At 27.9% G+C, this 20,919-nt stretch overlaps 1 protein-coding gene across 1 annotated transcript in view; it reads right to left on the bottom strand.

The window, feature by feature from the left end:
- LOC107166379 (protogenin B-like) overlaps window positions 1-20,919 on the bottom strand; it is a 31,298-nt gene that overhangs the window by 6,373 nt on the left and 4,006 nt on the right. Inside the window, exons 2-11 of the mRNA XM_015515019.2 lie at window positions 5,769-5,986; window positions 4,654-4,753; window positions 2,880-3,033; window positions 2,752-2,820; window positions 2,435-2,682; window positions 2,221-2,366; window positions 1,971-2,130; window positions 1,530-1,907; window positions 1,304-1,459; window positions 1,033-1,224 (exon numbers count right to left, since the gene is read on the bottom strand). Coding sequence (XP_015370505.2) covers window positions 1,033-1,224; window positions 1,304-1,459; window positions 1,530-1,907; window positions 1,971-2,130; window positions 2,221-2,366; window positions 2,435-2,682; window positions 2,752-2,820; window positions 2,880-3,033; window positions 4,654-4,753; window positions 5,769-5,986 — 1,821 coding nt within the window. The remainder of the gene's footprint in view (window positions 1-1,032; window positions 1,225-1,303; window positions 1,460-1,529; window positions 1,908-1,970; window positions 2,131-2,220; window positions 2,367-2,434; window positions 2,683-2,751; window positions 2,821-2,879; window positions 3,034-4,653; window positions 4,754-5,768; window positions 5,987-20,919) is intronic.

Genomic DNA, 20,919 nt, shown 5'->3' with positions numbered 1-20,919 from the left:
ATTAAGAAACAGAATTATTTATATTATTTTGTATATTGTTTACATCATATTTATTATTTACACATTTTAACATGCATTGCTTCCTGTAGGCATAAATAATACATATTTAATAATTTTACAGTGATCGCCGCTTAAAGTCATCACTTTGGTATTGGACAAAATGAATAATATAAAGCAACCGATAATAGTAAACAAAATATTTAAAAAAAAGTAGTAGTACAGCTCGTACTTACACTTTTTGATAATAATACATGATTGATAACATTAATTGTGATAATAATAAGCCGCGACCACTGTATATTTAATTTACATTCATTCATTAATCATTTTATTTTATAGTCATAGTAGTCATACCAAATAAAATGGTGTTCATTGAGCTGAATTCTAACAATGAAAGGTAGAAAATAAATATGCAGTAACTGATAACAGTAATGTGATACCTTTTTTTCATTAATTCATTGTAATTTTAGCATAGTGTATAATTCTAAATATATGTAAACGTGGGAAACGCCCTAAACTTTTAGGTCAGCAGACTCCTTCCCCTTCCACAGGACCTAGTGCAGGTGGATGTAAATTTAGCCCCACCAACCCAGAACAGTTAGTTTTAAGGAAGAGAATCCAACACATGATGCTTTTTGTTGATTTTATGAGAGCTTGCTACTTTAGTGCATAAATATTGGATTGGATCTGTATCTCTACACACACTATAAACATAATCAATAATTCTACTCTGAGTTGAATCATAGAACTGTCGTAGTGAGGAGTTTAAGTAAAATAAGGTGTGGTAAAATAAAGTAAAGTATAAACATAAGTCATAAATTGTAAACACATGTAAATACTTGTAATAATTATAATGTTCACTTATTTATATTAATTTCATGCAGGCTAAAGACCTTTGATGTTGAAGCCTTAATAAATTTATAAAAAAAAAAAAAAAAGTAAATTTGAATTCAGTATAAACATTATCTACTACTCATTTGTTTCTAGAAAAATGTGTATCTTTAATATTAATTGATAAAAATCATGAATTACCTGTTATTGTGTATTGTCTGGCATCATTGTACAACAAATGTATGTAATTAGAAGAACTATGTAATCGTTTCCACATAACTTGATAATGAGTAACAGCCCCACTAACCAAATTTATGTTAATTGCAGCCCATTCTACATGTAATGATATTGGGCTAAGAGGAGTAACTGTTAATTCTGGAACTGTTTGTGGTGCTATAAAAAACAAATACATTTTTAATTAAATGAGTTTAAAATGTTCAAATATTAAGATTGTTACAATAAATATACAAACCTCCATCTTGAGTTTTACAAGTAACTTTTTCAGATTGATCAGATCCAGATTTGCCATTGTAGACTCGTACATAAAAAGTGTAGTTTTTGTATGGTTTCAATTTTTCTACAATAATAGAATGGTTTACACTAACTTGTTGAGTTTCTTCTCCACCATCTGCAATTTAAAAAAAGATTATATTCTGTATTTACAGAAATATTTAAAAAATTAAAATAAAATAAAATACCTGTAGGCATGTAATGTATAGAATATGCCCTGGATACTTTATTTGCAATATCTGTAGACACAGTATCAGATGATGATGATAGCACACCACCGTGAGAAGAACCAAGTTGTGTAGAATCATCGCGAATAAGGATAGGTGGATCATCAGGGATATCAGTAGGGGACTTTCGCCAAGATACTTGAATTTGAGTAGGAGATAATGTACGGCAGCTGATATTAATAGGCGGTGCTGGTTCAAACGGGGATGAGCTAATATTAAGCATTGCTCCTGCCCATACAGTCCCATATTGGTTAGAGGCAAAACATTGATAGAAACCAGAGTCATTTGATACTGTATTACTAACTAATAAAAGTTGTTTGCTCTTGGCCTTTATACGACCTGATGTAAAATAAAACAATTTATTGACTGAGCCAATTTACTATCAAATCTTTATTTACTTACCATTTAACTTCAAACGTTGACCATTGTGATACCATGTTATGTTAGGAGTGGGATTACCTTCAGCCACACACCTAAAGCGAATAGTATTTGCAATAGGCATAGTTTGTGTTTCTGGTGGAATACTGATGTAAGGAGGTGTCATAACTTCTAATCGAAAATACTATAAAACAAATAAGGAGCAAACACATAATAATTCACCTATGTAAATATTAAATAAATTCAAAAAGCTATTAAATATAAAATATATTACTTGAGAATGTGGCAAATCTGGCCATCCTGTTACAGATTGTAATGCATGACATGTATATGTTCCTGAATCCTTAGAACTTACTTTAGTCAAACTTAATATATTGACAGAAGTTCCTTCATCACTAAGCATAGTATTGTGTTGGTGTCCTAAACATAATAGCCAAAATTGTAATAATACATATTTGATGAAATTGTTTTTTTTTTTTTTAGTTCACCTGTAGAGTTTATAAATGACCAGTATAACTGAGGAGCCGGAACACCAGAAGCAGCACATTCAAATGTCACATTTTCACCTTCAGTCACATACTTAACATTCAGGTTCAAGACATTTGGAGGAATGAATGCTAATTTTTGGATATTAGATTGTGATCCAGAATATCCTTTAGTGTTTATCTTGTTGACGGTCAAATGACCAATTTCACTGTATTTTGTTTTGTTCAATAGATGGTTTTTTCCCACACATCTATGTTAAAAATTTATAAATTTAATTGAGCGATTTCATAAAACTTTTGATTAATATTTTTTAATTTACCTATACTCTCCAGCATCATTCTCGTTAACTTGTTTAATATATAGTACACCAGGAACTTTAGTTACAAACCTATGGAAACAAATACATTTAAGAATAAAAGTCAATTTATTAATATCATTATTTCTTACTTTTTATTGTTACTGGACAAGACAACTCCATTTTTTTGCCACGTTATAGTAGCTAAAGGAACAGAATTCACATGGCAGTTAAATCGAATAACAGAACGACTAGCTTCTGAACTAACTGTTACATTGGAAGGTTGTACATCAAAGTCATAAATAACTGAAAAAACATATTAATTATTTAAATAAGGTGATATATTAAATTATATTGTAGTATATCATATTTTTACGATGGTAAATAGATTCATTTATAGTTACTAATAAAAATTATAGATAAATTATCTTATATTTATAACATTCTTATTCAAACAGATAAATTGACATGTAAACTCGTTTTATATTATAAATAAAAAATAAATTCTAGAGTTTGGACCATAAAGACTTGACACAACATTTCCAAAATATTTTAGATTATTCCTCATGTAATTTGTGCAATAAAAGAAATAATAGGTGTGTAAATTGTAATGTAGTTTATATTTTTATAAAACAAAAACAATATATTCCATCGGACATTGCAGATTATTATTTATCACTGTCGTTTTTTTAACTCAATAGTGTGTCAATGGGTTAAAAAAATTCAGAACACCTTACACTCGTAAAAAATATTAAATAAGAATAAAAAACGTTAAGAATTCAGAAAATTCCATAAACGGTAATTATAAACAAATGCATAGTCCATTACATTAATCTGTAATTAGAATTCAATTAGAACAGCCATATACCGCAAAACAGCATACGTCTCATTATAATACACGTTCCTACTCATATACAAACTGTCACCGTGTCACGTACATTAAAATAATCAAGCGAGACTAAGAAAAATTGTTATTTGTCGAAAATGGGAATTTATTGAATTATATTTTTACGTGACTAAATATTTAGCACTGAGAGTCCGCAAGTTGAACGTGAAAAATAATTGGAAACATACATAATGCGTCAATCACCAACATCGTATTATTACGAGTCACGTAAAACAGCGAGGAAAATTAAATTCGAATTTTCTTGTCGCATTCCAAGAATTGCTTTGTTCAGCAGCGCTGCACATGCGCTTCAACTACCAAGAATTCAATAATAATAATGAAACCTATGCAATCAAAATTTCAAAATGTATTTCCACGTACAGTAATAAATTAAATCAAAATTTAAAAATCATCCAATATCGTACTATTTAGTACTACATTATATAGCACATAGTAACAACACCACCTCATGGGTTTGGACTGGAGTTCAGTGTCTCGGCTTATTTAAGGGTCCGTTAAAATAAATTTGTGATTTTTTAAATTTTTAAATTATGATAGGAATATTTATTATAAATATATATATATATGTATATCAGACGCGGATCTACAATAGATTTACGGTGAGAGGAGGCATCTTGGATACAATTTCGCAATCGGTTAGGTTTGTTTACAATGTATTTTATCAGGCCGTTGAAAACAGACATTTTAGAATTAGCTAGAGTCTACGAAGGGAGAGGGCATCAACCCTTGGATCCGGGCCTGATGTATATTATTATAGGGCCCACCGCCCACAATAATATTTAGTATAGACTATATAGAAACAAAATTTGATGAGGGAGGGGGGCTTGTGTAGTAATAGCATAACACATAATACCATATAGTGACATACTATATAATATCTTACTATCTAGGTACCTAAATACATAGCATAATATAGCCACATACGTCGCGATAGAGTTAAGCCAACGAGCATAATAAAATTGAAGCAAAAAGCAAACAATCGTGTATAAATTAAAAAAAAAAAAAATTTAAATATTTACCTGCAGTGAGCAATGTAACTGTTTTTGAGGAAACTGCACCGAGGGGCGTTTGTACTATACATCTATAGGATCCCGCATCGCCCCCTTTTTTGTTCTTCACCTATAAATTATAATATTATATTATATAAACATAGACAACTCGTTTATGGCTTATAACGAATTCCAATTATTAAGCTAAATATGAACAATGTACAATAATATAATATCTGCATAAAATAATAAAATAAACAATCTATGCTAGAAGGGGGGAATTAAATTATGTACAATTAATGTTTTATCGAAATGCATTACCCAACACAATAACTTATATCACAGACCATATTAAAAAACGTTATACTTGTATATAGTTAATTTTAACCATTTCAAAACTGAAATTTTTAAATTTAGTCCATGCCCTTCCACCACATTAACCATGCAGTTGAAAATGTGTATAATAATATTTTAATATAGCAAAAATAAAATTTTTGGTAGGAATTAAAAAAATATTTTATTTGCAAATTGATTTTTTTAAATATTATTCAGTGTTTAATGTTCATGGTTAGTTTGTTATGACTTGTCTTTTATGTGGTATCGACAAATTGAAGTGGCCAATTGTGTTCAGTTATACAAAGCGGATAGGGTTGTAATGATTGTATATATATATATTATATATATATTATTTATTTTCCGTACTATGCGTCAGATACTCAGATAGCATAGTTATAATTATTACTATTACATATTATACATTATTATTTATTATGAATCATTAAACAATATATTTTAAGTAATTGACCAAGTGTACTACTGCCTTTATACCAGTAAGTACTTACCTCCTACATAGGTAATGGATATATATTAATCTATAATTAAATACAGAGTGATTCATTAACATCCTGTACTCATATAGCCATATAGTTCTATATATCCTAATATTGACATGGTTAAAGAATATAGATTATGGAATATAATATAAAATATTTAATTATAATTACAAATTATTTTATTATTTTATAACGTTTACAACCTCATATTTTAGTAAATTTATAAATCCTCCATAGGAAAACGCGTAAATAGAAGCTAAATCAAGCATTCAAGCCCATAATCTCCCAAACAAAAAACGTTGGATCACTTACGGTTTTGAAAAACAGAGAGCCGTTGGGAAGAATCTGACGGTGCGAGTCGTTGACTAGATCCAAGGTGCGATTATTATACATCCATAAATACGTAGCATTCGGCAGGGATGAATGACATTGTAACGTGTAAGGCTTACTGCGGACCGCAATGCCAGCATCTGGTGGATCGGTGATCCAAGTTGAGTCTGGTCCAATGTCGGTCGTCATGTCCGCTCGTGCTGTTCAATAAATAAAAACATAAATTATACAGATATAGATCATGGTATTTTGTTCAATATACGGTATAATATATACACACACTGACCTATCATGAAATTTCCAATAATTATCAAAACACAATACAATTATTTTTTAGCAAATAGAAATAATTAATTTTTTTATTATAAATCTAAAAAATAAGTATGAAGCTTATTTCGTTCATTGCCAATTGTTCACACATTTCATTGATAAAAATACAGTTTTAATTAGCACCACAGAATAACGTAGAAGTTCATACATATCAACGAATATATAAAAAAAGAGCAGTTATAATTGACTACAATAGGTAAAAAAAATCGAATTTAATGACTATAGTATTATTATAATAAACATTGTTTAAAACAAAAACTTTCAATTTTTAATACAGTATTATCATTTTTAAGAACACCCTTAGAAAAAACAAAAAACCGTTCCCAACCTTTAATTTATATAAACGTATAGCATGTAAAATATTATTTTTATTGACTAACCTATTAATAGATTCCTTGTCTTTTATTATGTATAAGCTAAGTAGTTTTTGAGGGACAAAGCCCAATAAAATCCACTTTGTTTAACATATAGTAATATACCTACTAATATGTCATAGATGTAAACTGGATGAGTTTTTAAACTATCAATAATTTTTAAATAAAACATGATTATATAACAGGTCAATTAATTTGACCTATTATACAGAAATAGGTACACGAATAATACACAATCAATGGTTTACGAATGGGACACATATACCTATATTATATTTGATATATACCTAGTCTACTAGTAGCATCCAAAAAAATATATATGTTTACACTTTTACAGTGCAAAATAACTGCAAATAAAATAATAAATTCTTCTGATGATGCATAGAAAAAAATCATCATCACTGTTTTAATTATAGTACCTACCTACCAAGTCATATAGTTCCAGAAAAAAAATGTAGGTGCAATTTATTGAAAAATAATTTTTAGTGACAAATTTTTAGGTACCTATTACAACTTAAATTAAACCATTAAACAATGATTTTTCTTTGTCGCAACACTCATACCTTTACCTATATAATAATGATAGGTACAACTAATAAAGTTGAAAAACATCTTTACAATGGACATAAAAACTAACGAAATAAAATTATACGTTTTTTAGATGATTCCGTTACCGAAAGACTTCAATAAATAGAAAAATGCAGTTTATTATTAATTTCAGATTCATTATTGACAAAACGCGTTCAAATTTCAGTTAGAAATTCATAAAAAATTTTCTTTTCGTACTTACATACGAGATATTTTTAATTATTTTTTAAAATTGTTATGCTTGTATGCTAAGATGATACAACGCCTCCATCCAGAATCGTTTTTAATATGCAATTATTTAAAATGCAATTCAAATATAACACATCCAATTCAACAACATGCTCAACAACTACTGTATAGCAGAATCGTATACCCACCACCCACTCATCTACATTCTTATATTTATAAATAATAAATATATTTTTAAATTTTAAAGTAGGAGTAACTTGTATAGTGACTATATAGATCTTTAAATATTAATTTTATATTATATAACTAATTTAGGAGTCGAGTAAAGTAGGTAATTAGTGGAAGCTACCTAAGTATATATGTATCTACTAGATTTTCATAAATCGAGAAATACCGAATGAAAGGAACAAGTTAAATATACAATAAAGGGAGATATTTTAACAAAAAATTTACAACGTTGAATATTTAGTTAATTTAAATAAATTAAAATCGAATAAAACTTATTGATCGTTAAACCGCTTTTAATGCACATATTTAATTTTAGTATATAGGTAACTATATCATTATACTGTATGGGCACTGTTCACGTGGTACGGGCGTACAAAAATTATGATTAAAAATAATATTTTATTAAGATGTAAAAATTTATAAACAACAGAGAACAATGCAGAGGTGTCAATGATAGTTTATATGCCATGAACTAGAAACTATTAAGTATACTAAATAATATAAAAACCTAGTAATTCGAAAACGATGAACTCACAAGTCCGGTGCTAGTTTTTAATTGAACAAACAGTTACGACTTGCAATACAGGAAGTACACTGCTTTGCTATATTTTTATTTTTATCTTTAAGGTTATAATCAATACGAATTGTATACGGTCTTTATTTTTTTTTTTTTAGATTTATTTCAGTCCCACGTTTTATTTCGTTTTAATAGATACTACTACGCAGTTGCCCCTGACATGGAAAAACAAGCGTCATGCGTTAAAATACGTACAATTTTTATTTGACTTAAGGCAAATACATTCAGAACAAAGATTCAATGCTGATTACTGAATATCCGCAGTTACAAAAATTATAAACCAAACAATATTTACCAGTACATATATGATCGCAAAACAGTTACGTAACCAGAGTTTTGGAATGGTTTGTTTGGAATGGGGGGGGGGGGGAGGATCAAAACCAACAACAGTTATAACATCAATATTATTAATATCAAACAAATTAAAGAGATCAACACTACGGCAAATAATTTTCAACAGCTTTATGCTGATTATTATATGTAAAAATAATACAGCCAATACGGGGGTAGACAATCGCCACCTGATGGATACGCTGTCGTTAAAAATACGTTGATTTATACATCATCTAAAAATAAAATAAAACGAAGAACCCTGTGGCTTATATAGGTTACGATAGTGGTGAATCATAAAAAGTTCTTAGGAAATCAAAGGGGCAAATATGAACTAGGCCGGATCAATGAAAGCACATTAGCGGGAGAAGTGCGACGGTGGCGACCCTACGACGTCCCGATCCAAAAACATCAACTACGACGACATTGTTTAGAAGTATATAATATACATATTGTGCACAGTAAGCCACGTGCGTTTGATTTGGCCTTCTTCCATATTATATTCACCAACCTTATCTCAGTCCATATGTCATCAACGACATCGTAGAATAATAACAATATGATACTGATGAATGATAACATTCATATACATACCTACTCGATGCTATACTTCGAGTCAAAATCACTACATGTATTTTAAAATAAAGTTTATTATAGGTAATATAATAATTAATAATACATCGAATCATATTATGTAATGCGTCCTGAAAGTTGAGAATTCTGGTATCTCCGAGGAAAATCAATATATCTTATTACAGATTTTCAACAGTTATTTATTAAAATAATGAAATTTAATAGGTAGCGGTTTTTAAAAAATATATTATATTTGTGGAAATTATTTTTTTTTTTTTAGAAATGGATATTTTTAATCTTATTTTCCATATAATTAAAAAATGATTGTAGATAATTGAGTTAACATTTACAAATATTACTAAGTTTTTTATAATTACGAGAATAACATTATTAGAAAAAAAACTGATCGCATTCGTTTAATTAAACCTCAAGAGGCATAAGTAATGAGTAGATTTGTTAGTACGATTTAAAATTAGGCCAAGTTGAAAACCTGTAGTTATATGTATTTATAAAGACTATCATAATAATACTAAAATAATTTGTTAGTAAGAAATTAAATTTTAAATATATATTTAACTAATTAATTAAATTCTTTAAATACGTTGATTACATATTACAAATAAATTAAGATTGGAAAATGGCTTTCAAAGATTGCACCACAAAAATATTTATTTTTAAATTTATGGCATTAAAATGGAATTTCCTTAAATTAGTACTTAGGTACTGTTAAGAAACCTTTAATAATAAATAATGAATAATATACATATTAAATTAATACTACAGAGATCAAGCGCGTATACATACAGTGGTTAGGTTAGGACCCCCCCCCCCCCCCGTACTTTTATTCTGTGTACGTGCCTGTAACAGAGATTATAAGCTTGAACATTAAAAATAGGTACAGGACTTTTGCGACATTACAGCTGCAGGTTGGGTTAGACATAATATGTTAGCATATTATGCTGCAGTATAATATGGGCTAACCTCAATTAAACCGCTCTACTTATCATCATTAATATAATAATATTCCATAACCCCTTCATATTTTTACAATTTTTAACTTAACTGAATACATCCCATACCACCAATTCCCTAGGGAGCGATTCTTTGTATCGTTGTTGTCTGCACTCTTCACTCTGTAGTACGTGTCCCGACCGACCAACTATCTATTTATCTATATATCTATTCCAATAGATATATACTAGTATTATAAATATTAATTAATAGATATACCTACTATATATCACATTACATCGTAAAATAAAAACCGTTTTAACTCTAATTCTTGTAAAAAAAAATAATTTTCTGTTCATTGCGAGCTTGTTTAATTAGAACGGAAATTACGAATTGGGATGCGTCATCATCGAGATTTGTTGAACATTTTAAATTACCTATATTTTTATTTATTAAATTATTATAAATACTATATTTTATTTAAGCCTCATTATTCATTAATCAGATAGTGAAACAAAGTTAGAACATAGGAATTTTTTTTGGTCCTGACACCTTGGACCCTCCCCGTAAGTACGCTACCTACTGATGTAACACGCTTAGTATACATTTAAAGTAACTAATGGCTAAAAATAACTAATACCTATATCAACTATTAATATCAAATAAAATTAATAAATAAAAAATTGATAATTTATCTTAGAAACTATATTAATATACACCCCCCCCCCCCCCATTGATAGGTCCACAAAAACAAACAAAAACCGTACTAATAATCCGTCTGACGATGACCTCGAGTGCGCGCAGCATCAGTAAGTTGTTTTCGAGTGGACTATTACGTATTTTATCGTATCAACCGCGTGTTAGTGTGTACCATCGCTGATGGATATTTTCGAACTCTCTTCGTCGTCCTGTTCAAGGCCAATGCCATCATCATTGTGGAGTTTTTATTATTTCTTTACAAACAGGCGTTAGCCTTTTGTCAGCGTTATATTATAACACCCCTTCTACTCAACTACACACTACCAAAAAAAAAATAATAATAATAATAATAATAAAAATCCCTAACGGCCAAACATGTAACGGGTATATTAACGTAAAATAATATTATTTTGTTATTTCGTGTAAAAATGGAGTCTTTTATACATATTAATAATATTATCTACAGATACCAATAAATTATATAAATATAACGAAAATCGCAGTACATATTATATTCGAAATCGATCGCAAACCACACGCACACATACTTCACATATTTCACAGTAAAAACATCGAATATTGCTATAAAATACCCAGGTTATTACATATTGAGTATTCGGCAGGTGAATTCGTTTGAGGCTAAATAATCAATGAGGGCACGCGTTTTTATTATTATTATTGCGCAAACCGGTTTATTTTTTTTTATTCCGACGGTCGTTACCCTACCGTAGGTCGGCTTTTAATACAAACACACTCACGAAATAATTTCGGATTTCTGGAAACTCAAATTTATGATAATCAAGCTTCTTTGTTTTTACCTATATACATCACAACGCGTGATGCAATCGAAAACCAGCGCGGATTTTAATTTTAAAATATTCGCCGATTACATGTTTACGTTTTTATATAAAAGAAATAATAGTTGTACACAAGGAAATTGTGCGATCTAAATGTGAATTTATGTATATTCTCTGCGATATAGCAACGATTTCTTTATTGCTTTTTTTCTTGACAGAGTTCAAAATTCAGCTTGTCCGATAACGGTTTTGTGGTTCGCCGCTATATTACTGCATCGTTGTACGATATAATATTATATTCTAGTTGCTCACGAAAGGGATGTTTTTTATTGTTATCGACTTAAAATCAGAGTCAAAGATAATATTTTTAATCATTAGTTAATCAAATTAGAAACATCTTTATTTTTTACATAATAACGTTATTTAAGAATAGAATTAATAATTATGTTAGGTCATATTATAAGCTTCTGAATACTATTGGAAATTTGAAAGTCGTGTGTTTTAATACTAGAAAAATATACATTCGACGTACACATTAAATATATATTTTTGGCAATTTTGAATTTTTATATTTTTATTATTTATTCAAGATTTATTTTAATATAATATGTCTACATCATAATTCTCGCTATAATTCAAAAATCATTTTGTTATTATTGAACGAAGATAAAAAATTTTATGAGAACTTATATAATTTTTATTTCTAAAATGTTACATAATATGCTATAATGACTTCAAATTAAAACTACTAAAAACAAGAAATATTTTTTTAATTATTTGAACCGAAAAGACTTAACTGAAAACGATGATGTATAATAAACTACCCTGCAGTAGATACACATAGATACCTACCGTCTGTCCGTCTATATTAATTATATTCAAGTACCTATCTACAAAAGTTTAAAACATATAAAAATATTATTAAGCCAACGCTAACTTAACTTATACGGGAGTAGATCCAGTCAAGTTATGAAGGGGGAACTTTAAGAATTGTTTTTTCATTATTGTATATTTTGTACTTGCACCTATATAATTTCCCTGAACCTAACATGTTTAATATAATAAAATAATTTGAATACAAGTATATACTACAAAACAGCGTGTATTACTGCATATTAAATCCGTAATAATGAAGTTGGTTGTTATTTTGATACGTATGTACTTGTGAAATTTTAAATTTAAAATAAAATGTATTAATATTTTACATAAATACACCTATAAATACATATTATCTATGTTTTTTAAACCATGCAGAATATCTAAACACATTTGTATTTATTTAAGTACTCTTGTATTATTAACAATAATAGCTAGAATGCTGACCATCATTAGTAAAAACCTGTGAGCCATCCATTATTTACCAGTACCACTTGAATCATAATAACATTATCGATAAAACAGAATATAGACGTTAAGTATTAGCGTACCTATTACTGCAATACCTAAAAAAATATTTTTTATATCCAATTCCAGATTAAAATTAATTATAACTTATTTGATTCTGTATACACTTATTATAGTGTGAATAGATTATTTTATCTAATATGGATTAAAAATATAAATGCAATAGTACATTAAAAATTAATATATTACAAAATATTAACTAAATCTTTTAATGCTTTTAATTTTAAAAGATGATAAAAATAAGATTTCATTTAAAAGCTTATAATAATATAATGTATAAACATAATATATTATTGTTTTTTTCTCGAATGCTGGTTTCAAAATATTCAATACAGTGTAACTATTCTTTTATTCGTCAACCGTTTATTATTTAACATTTCAGTAGGTAGAAAGCAGGTTTTCATTTTAACACGTCGTTGTACACAATATTTTTTATGTAGATACATACAATACATTTTTTTCAATTGACCATTTTATTATATTATATCTATGGACGAATAATGAAAAACAATGTTTATACACGTTATACGTATTATAATTTCCGGTCTTTTAAACACGAACTATATTTAAATTGTATTTTAATTTACTTTCATCCCCTTTTCAATAAGTGTTTTGCTATGTTTGCTCAATACACAACCGAACACACCCCTTCTGACAGATGATGAGAATATGCACGTCATTTTTACTTAAACATTTTAAACTGTACAAGCCGGACGAAGTACCACACTACCACGACTGGTCGGTCTTGTTTCTTATATACATGAGAATAACGATCGGTGAATAATCTCAGGAATAGCAGTCGATTCAAATATTATAGGGAGATTAAATGTATACAGCGAAGAATTTAAGAAAAATAGGTCCTTTTTTCAAAGTCATTTTTTTTCTTGGGCTTATTTACAGTTTTCTATTTAAATGATAACTTCAATTGTCGCTGAGGAAGGATTTACCAAGAAAAATCAATGGTATACGACCGTCGCGCGACACAAGTTACGCCCTGTAATTATACATAGGTATAACATCATTATATAAAATAGAAAACAATAAACCTAAAAAGACTATTAAACACGAGATTGAACATTAGTGCACTTAATATACTATCATTATAATTACAGCATAAGTATATTATAGCATTATCAAAGGGGAGCATGCCAAAAACTAGATACATCACAAATAACAATTTTTTTTTTTAAATAAAAAGAACATTTTACGTTATTGGATATTTGGGAGGACGTTATAAAAGACAGTTATAATTAGTACTTATCACTATTATGTATTTAATATTAAGCACTTAATTAAAATCGTTGAGTTATAATAGTTTATACTTACTCGAAGTTAATAAAAAAAAAAGCGGGTAAGTCGTGGATGTCGCTCTGCTGTACAGTAGGTTACAAGTGGGTTACTGTAATGGATGGAATTAAATTTGAATCCAATGATATTATATCATTGTATACAAAAAACGATTCTGAGCGAAGACAGTTTATCTGTCTATAATATATTAAAGATTATTAAAAATTTTCAAATCTTAGATTTAAAAAGAAAATTTTTTATGAATTTCTAGTTTAAAATAATTTGCGAATTTTTGTGATTTTCATGATTTTTACACATGTTGTCAAAATTCAAACTTTGAATGCTTTTAAAAAAAAAATTGTGCTAATATATTTCTTTTATTTTTCACCTGCTATTAAAGCATAAAAGCTATAAAAAAAACACATCATGGTAAAATCAATACATTCATCGCTCTGCTCAAAATCTAAAATAAGTACTTCAGTAGGTATATGAAATACCTAGGTACTAGGTACATAATAAATCTTTGTTAAAAATGTACAATTCAACAAATACATTGAATAGAAATTAATAATATACTAAAAGTTAAATTCTAAAATCAATCACAGATGATTATAAGATGTGAATATCGATAAAATTAAAAATTGCTCATACTAACTTAGTAGGTAAAAAAATTACAGCAGCTGTTACAAATAGATTATTATATATTTGTAAATTAGTTAAATAAATAAACTTAATTAGTTAAATAGACTATTCGTAACTAAAAATCACTGATTCTAACAAAAAACTTAACATTTCAATCATTTACACCACGTGAGAGCCCTCTAACTTACATTTTGTTCAATCAACTATTTACATAAACTATAGAATACAAATTATATGACTCGTAATTATGTTACAACAATCTAACGTACTAATTTACTTACTGGAGAACGGAATAAATACCTAATTGACATAATATTAGATGTGCAAAACTAAAAAGTTACTTAAATTATAGTATAACTTATCGGAAAACCAACTAAAATCCAGTAAACTTTATAAAAAAATTTCAAAAATGTATTTATTTACACAGCTTGGTTTTAGAATATCAAAATTGAAAACGGATATAAGTACAATATTATATGGCTGTTGGAGTATTGTATGTTTCGGACGAATACGATATAATGGAATAATGCACAAGTTAACAATGATATTATAATGTGATGGCGAATGACAGTTGATATTTGTATAATATATAGATGATTTGCATCATATGAAAAAATAAATAAATGCAATAGAGATAAATATTATGTATTGCTACGTTATATTATGCATAATGTGAACTGCTGTTCACCCTTTCTTCTACTATAATCCACTGTCGGACAACCATCACAAATCATTGTTTGTACACCGCCATTTACTGACCTATCGACTATCATTATATACACGGAGTTGTATAGGTTAGTTATAATTATATATGCAATTGTAACAAGAGTGACTTTGGAAAATCACAAATGCATGTTTTCAATGAACGGCCATTATAATATTGAATTGAATATAGAATTATTAGTTGTTACCGGTATTATTATGTAACAATTATAGTTCTACCGATCGAATAATATAAAACCATAAGTATAACAAACCACAAGTATATTAAATAAATATAAAAATATTGTACATATTTTGAATAATTAAAAACCACTTAACGAGTTTGATCATGTTTTAGACTCTGAGTTGAGTAATGCATGTATCTATTAGTTTTGCAATGATGATTTTTTTTTATACCTTCACGTTTTGGATCAGAAAAAAATGCTTTAAACAATTTTTAACTTTGAAGATGGTTTTTCGTAACGAATTGTATTTGGTAAATACTTTGGAGGAACGCTAAAGTAAAAAATTCTTTATAGGTACTTTTCAAAATAATTGAGAAAAAATTTAAAATTTAAAACGTAGTTAATAATTATGATAGTACAGAAAATTAATTTTGTAAAAAGTTTTACGTTAAAGTCATGAATTTATTAATTATTTTTAATTTTAATAAAAAATTCTTTATAAGTTGTTTTAACTGAAATATGAAATCTAAAATACATATTGATATTACACATATTTTTTAGACATTGAAGCAGGTACTAAGTAAATATATTTATTTACAATTTTAAAAATAAACCCAATACAAATCATAAAATAATTATTTAAAACGATGTTTGATGTATATGTACATATACAGTAGGTGATTATTGTGGTGTAAAAACAGACAATATAAATTGTTATTTCAGTAGAAAATGTGGTAATGATATACTATAAAAAATAAATAATAATTCCATAGAACTTACAACCGTCTTACCTAACTCCTAACCATTTAATATTTTACTACATATATGATTTTTTTTTTTTTATTAGCTTCTGGAATAGCTATTATCTTGACTATATTATATAGCTCAACAATTATACAACAATACCAATTATGTAACGACTATAAAATAAAATTATAACCGAAAACAAAACAAAGATAGAGTATTAAATAGCATAACATACAATAAATTGATGGTTTGAACATACAACGACATTAAGGTCTATATATAAATATAAATATAAGATATGAATGCACAGAGTATAAGATAATTAATATTTAAAAGACAAGTAATGATCAGATAGTAAACAGAGGTATAACGTGATTAACACGATTTGATATATTTAAATTGTTCATAATTGAGACTTATTTAGAATGGAAGTAAGAAGGAAGAGGAGAGGTTTTATGATATTAGAAATTTCGGAGATGAAGGAGGATAATAAAGTTTCAATACTTGAAGGAAGCTTAGAATAATTTTGACCAAAGGAGGAGGCTTGAGCATAAGAATGCTGATTGGTAACAAAAGAGGTTTTGGTAGTATTGTTTTTTGGTGAAGGAGTAGGTATGGAAGGATCTCGCCTAATTGGAGGAGTAACACGTTTCAGTTTTTTTTAATCGTGGCAACCTTTGTAGTTGGTAATCTGGCTGCCATTGTATAGGGCACATCTGGCTGGATAGTCGCGTGTGGCTTGGTACAGGAACCTAAACCGTGGTTTTCTCCACATTTTACACAACGTGAATCGTGATATCAATATTTTCGAGTATGACCGTAAAACTGGCATGTATAGCAATGTCGAGGGCTTTTTGGTGGATGTGGTTTTTCAACAATAATTTTTTAGTTCAGAAGAAACTCAATCGTGAATATATCTGAAGTAGTAGTTTTAGTAGCTTTTTGGATATCAACAAAGAAAAGTGGCAAGGGCGTTTTGTCCGAAAATCGCTTAATGTTGTGTATGTGGGTGACGTGGTGGCCCATTTCTGAAAGGCCGGCGATGATGTCTTCGAGTGCAGTAGTTGGGTGGAGATTTCGAATAATTACGCGTAGCGGAAGCTTAGAATCTGGCTGATATGAATATGATAACAATAATCATTCTCCTCTAAATGCGTTAATAACCGATTGTAATGTTCAACAAAATGAGTACAGACGATAAGAGAACGTGGGTTTACAAATAAAATCTGTAGTCAAGTTTGGTCAAAAGACTAGAGATGAAGGCGGATATGTTATACCCACATTTTTAATGTAAACTGGAGGTACCTTTATTTTCTCATCGCTGTTGCGGATTTGAACGTTGATTGTAGATGTGTTCGCGTCGACGTCGTCGCACTTAGAACGGAAAACCGATTTGGACTTGTGATTAATTTGTTTTTTTTTCTTCTGCATTTGGCGAGAGAGAAGAAGCAGAAAGATTTCTTTTGTTTCTATTTTTGGAAGAAACCGCGCTAGGTAGAAGTGACATAATAACTTGATTATTATTATAAACGAAGCAGTGAAGGAGGGTTACGATTAGATGAAGAGAGCATCGAACATACTGCATACTGCTAATAATGAACAAACGTGCGCACATTACGACATTCGGAACTGAAGTGAACATTTATGATTTTTCTATATGTGTTAATCAGCTACTAAGGTTGATTAAAAGGATGATACACAGGTATTTGTTGTATTAGTTTTACAAGTGCATATCATAGAATATTTTACGATCAGCAGATCACATTTAACTCCATTAGTTTAAAAGTTAGAGTGAGTTTACATCTTATAAAGTTTAAAGGTAAGATTATAATCGGGGCATCTTATAGGCTTTTTATTATATTTTTATTTTAAAGCAAGTTACCTATAAGTATTTTAAAATTGTTTGTAGGTACATCTTAAAATACTCATAACTCGCTTTAAAATTAAAATAAAATAAAAATACTATGATGCTTTGAATGATAATAGTTCATTTAGATTTTATAAGAGATCAATTTACTCTAATTTTTAAACTAATGGAGGTAAACGTAATATGCTGATAATAAAATTCGCTATGTTACGATGTTAGAAAACGGAGGAAACAATAATATTGTCCGTGTAACGTACTTTTAATAGATTTAACATAATTAAATACTAAATGTAAATTAAGTCAATAAAAATAATTTGGCAGTTACATAATTACACACTTCATTTTTTAATCAATGTCATAAGGGACTTAAGTACTCCCCCCCGCGCAAAAATTATAAAAATATTGTTTATGGCGATGTACACTACATACGAGTATAAGATTACTGATAATTGACAAGGCACATTCGAAATATACAATAGTATGGTAGAGCAAATTCCCTGGTTTTCAAAGATATATTTAAAATTACAATCAGAAAGTAATAAGTTAGTTTTAATCCAATTTTAATAGTATCAGTGATCACCTAACAATAAAATTAAATAAAAATCCATTAATCACTGTCAATATCACAAAGTGAGCAAACAAATTAGACTTAAAAAATATTTCATATCTTATTGACTACCTATAACATATTGTATTAGTCACAAAATAATCAAGATAAAACAAATAGGTAAACTATTTTACTAATAAAATACTATCAAACAGTTAATTTTGTAAATAATAATATATTATGTATGAATTCCTTGATTTATTATTTAAAATGTATAGTTTTACACTTGAGAATTAATTTTAATAAGTCAAGCATAATAATATTTTATCATGATTAAAAATAAATAGTTATTACGCAAATGTTTACAATATTTATTATTTAAACAACTTCAAATTATAATTTATCTATGCTAAGAAGTAAGAATAATAGTTGAACATTTCAGTGAATTAAAATAAATAATGATAATCAATTTTCAAAAGGAGAAATAAGTTACTTAATTATTTACCAGGAATGAGATTATTTATCAACACTCATTAAATAGAAAATATTCTATAGATTAAGTATTTTGTGACCTACAGTAGCAAAACTGTTATTATAATTAATAAAATATCTTAAGACATTCTCTATTGCCATTAATACACTCTAGCTCAACAACTCTTCTCAAATAACGAGAAAACAATATTTCGTAAATAAACAACGAAATATAAATGACAGCTACAACATTATTATAAAAAAAATAGATAGTATTGATGAGTAAAAAATTGCTGAATTGAAATAGTTTTCATACGCATTGTCACATTCCATCAGACACGTAGAATTCACATAACATAATGAGAGTCAAAAAAATACATACCGATAGCTGTGACTAACTGAGAAACAACACGTATCCCACTAACCTTTTTTCCGCGAAAAACTATAGATGAACTTTAATAATGTTAACGTTACCCCTTTAAAATGAAGACAATGAACTCTTCTGTACAAGAATGTGTTTCTATTTTTTTTTTTTGTACTATTTATAACGTTAGGGTCTATTGTTCTAGAACAAGGGTAAATCCAGAAAATAGCCCACAGAATTCCTGTGAATGATTACGAAACTACAAATTTCACAATCGTGATTTATGCATTATACAGAACTATTCAAGTACTAAATGTTCCGTGATAGGTGAGTTGATTCTCGAGACCTATTTTATGTCATAGTTGATTCCCGGGTCATTATTAGTAGGTATATACCGAGGTATATACGAATTGATTACCGGGTTGAGGTAGTAGTTGATTCCCTATAGTTGTATAAACTCCTCGTGCAAAGTTCGTTGAAATTAAACCAATAAAGAAATGGCAGTTAATTTATTCCCACTAAAAATAAGTATTTTTTATTAATCTACGAAGAATTCAACAATTCTAAGAACAAGATTTTTATTTTTATTGTTGCAAACAAATTTTCACTTCAAATTCATTAACATTATAACCACACTGAAGATATAATTTAATTTAATTAGGATTAAATTAAACTAATAAATTGTGTTTAATAGCATTGGTTATAAATTATAATATAGTGTATTTATAATCAATGTTAATAGTTATTTTAATAACTACCAAGTACATTTTGTTCATCACGTGATTATAAGCATTTTGACCTTTGTTATTTTTATTCAAATATGTTTTTGTAACAATATTCAATAATATTTAGTAATATTAAATATTTAAAATATTTTTACATTTTTATTGATAGATTAGTTCTGATATAATACACTCTATTTTCATTTGAATTAAATCCGTTATACAAACGATGCCCTGTACGGAATATTTACATTTTTTACTTTAATAGGTAATTTACATTATGACTTTATGAGAATAGAAATATCATATTCAAAGTTAAATTATAATTAATTTATTTGTAAAATAAAAACTTTAAAAACGTGAAACCTATGCGAAACAGAAAAAGATAGAAAGAGACTAAAATATTTTAAATATTTTCTATAAAATAGACATTACTATGAATACCGGGATGAATACTAAATTATAATAAATAAAATTACTGCCAAAAAAAAATAATATGACTAATAGCCACATACTATAAGGCATAACCTTATCAAAAGATCATAAATTTTTAGATTTG

Source organism: Diuraphis noxia, unplaced genomic scaffold (assembly GCF_037042655.1).
Source record: "Diuraphis noxia isolate RWA-SAM2 unplaced genomic scaffold, SU_Dnox_SAM2 contig0003, whole genome shotgun sequence".
NCBI lineage: Eukaryota > Metazoa > Arthropoda > Insecta > Hemiptera > Aphididae > Diuraphis > Diuraphis noxia.
The sequence above is the reverse complement of the archived record's forward strand: the minus strand, read 5'-3'. Positions and strand labels throughout refer to the sequence as shown.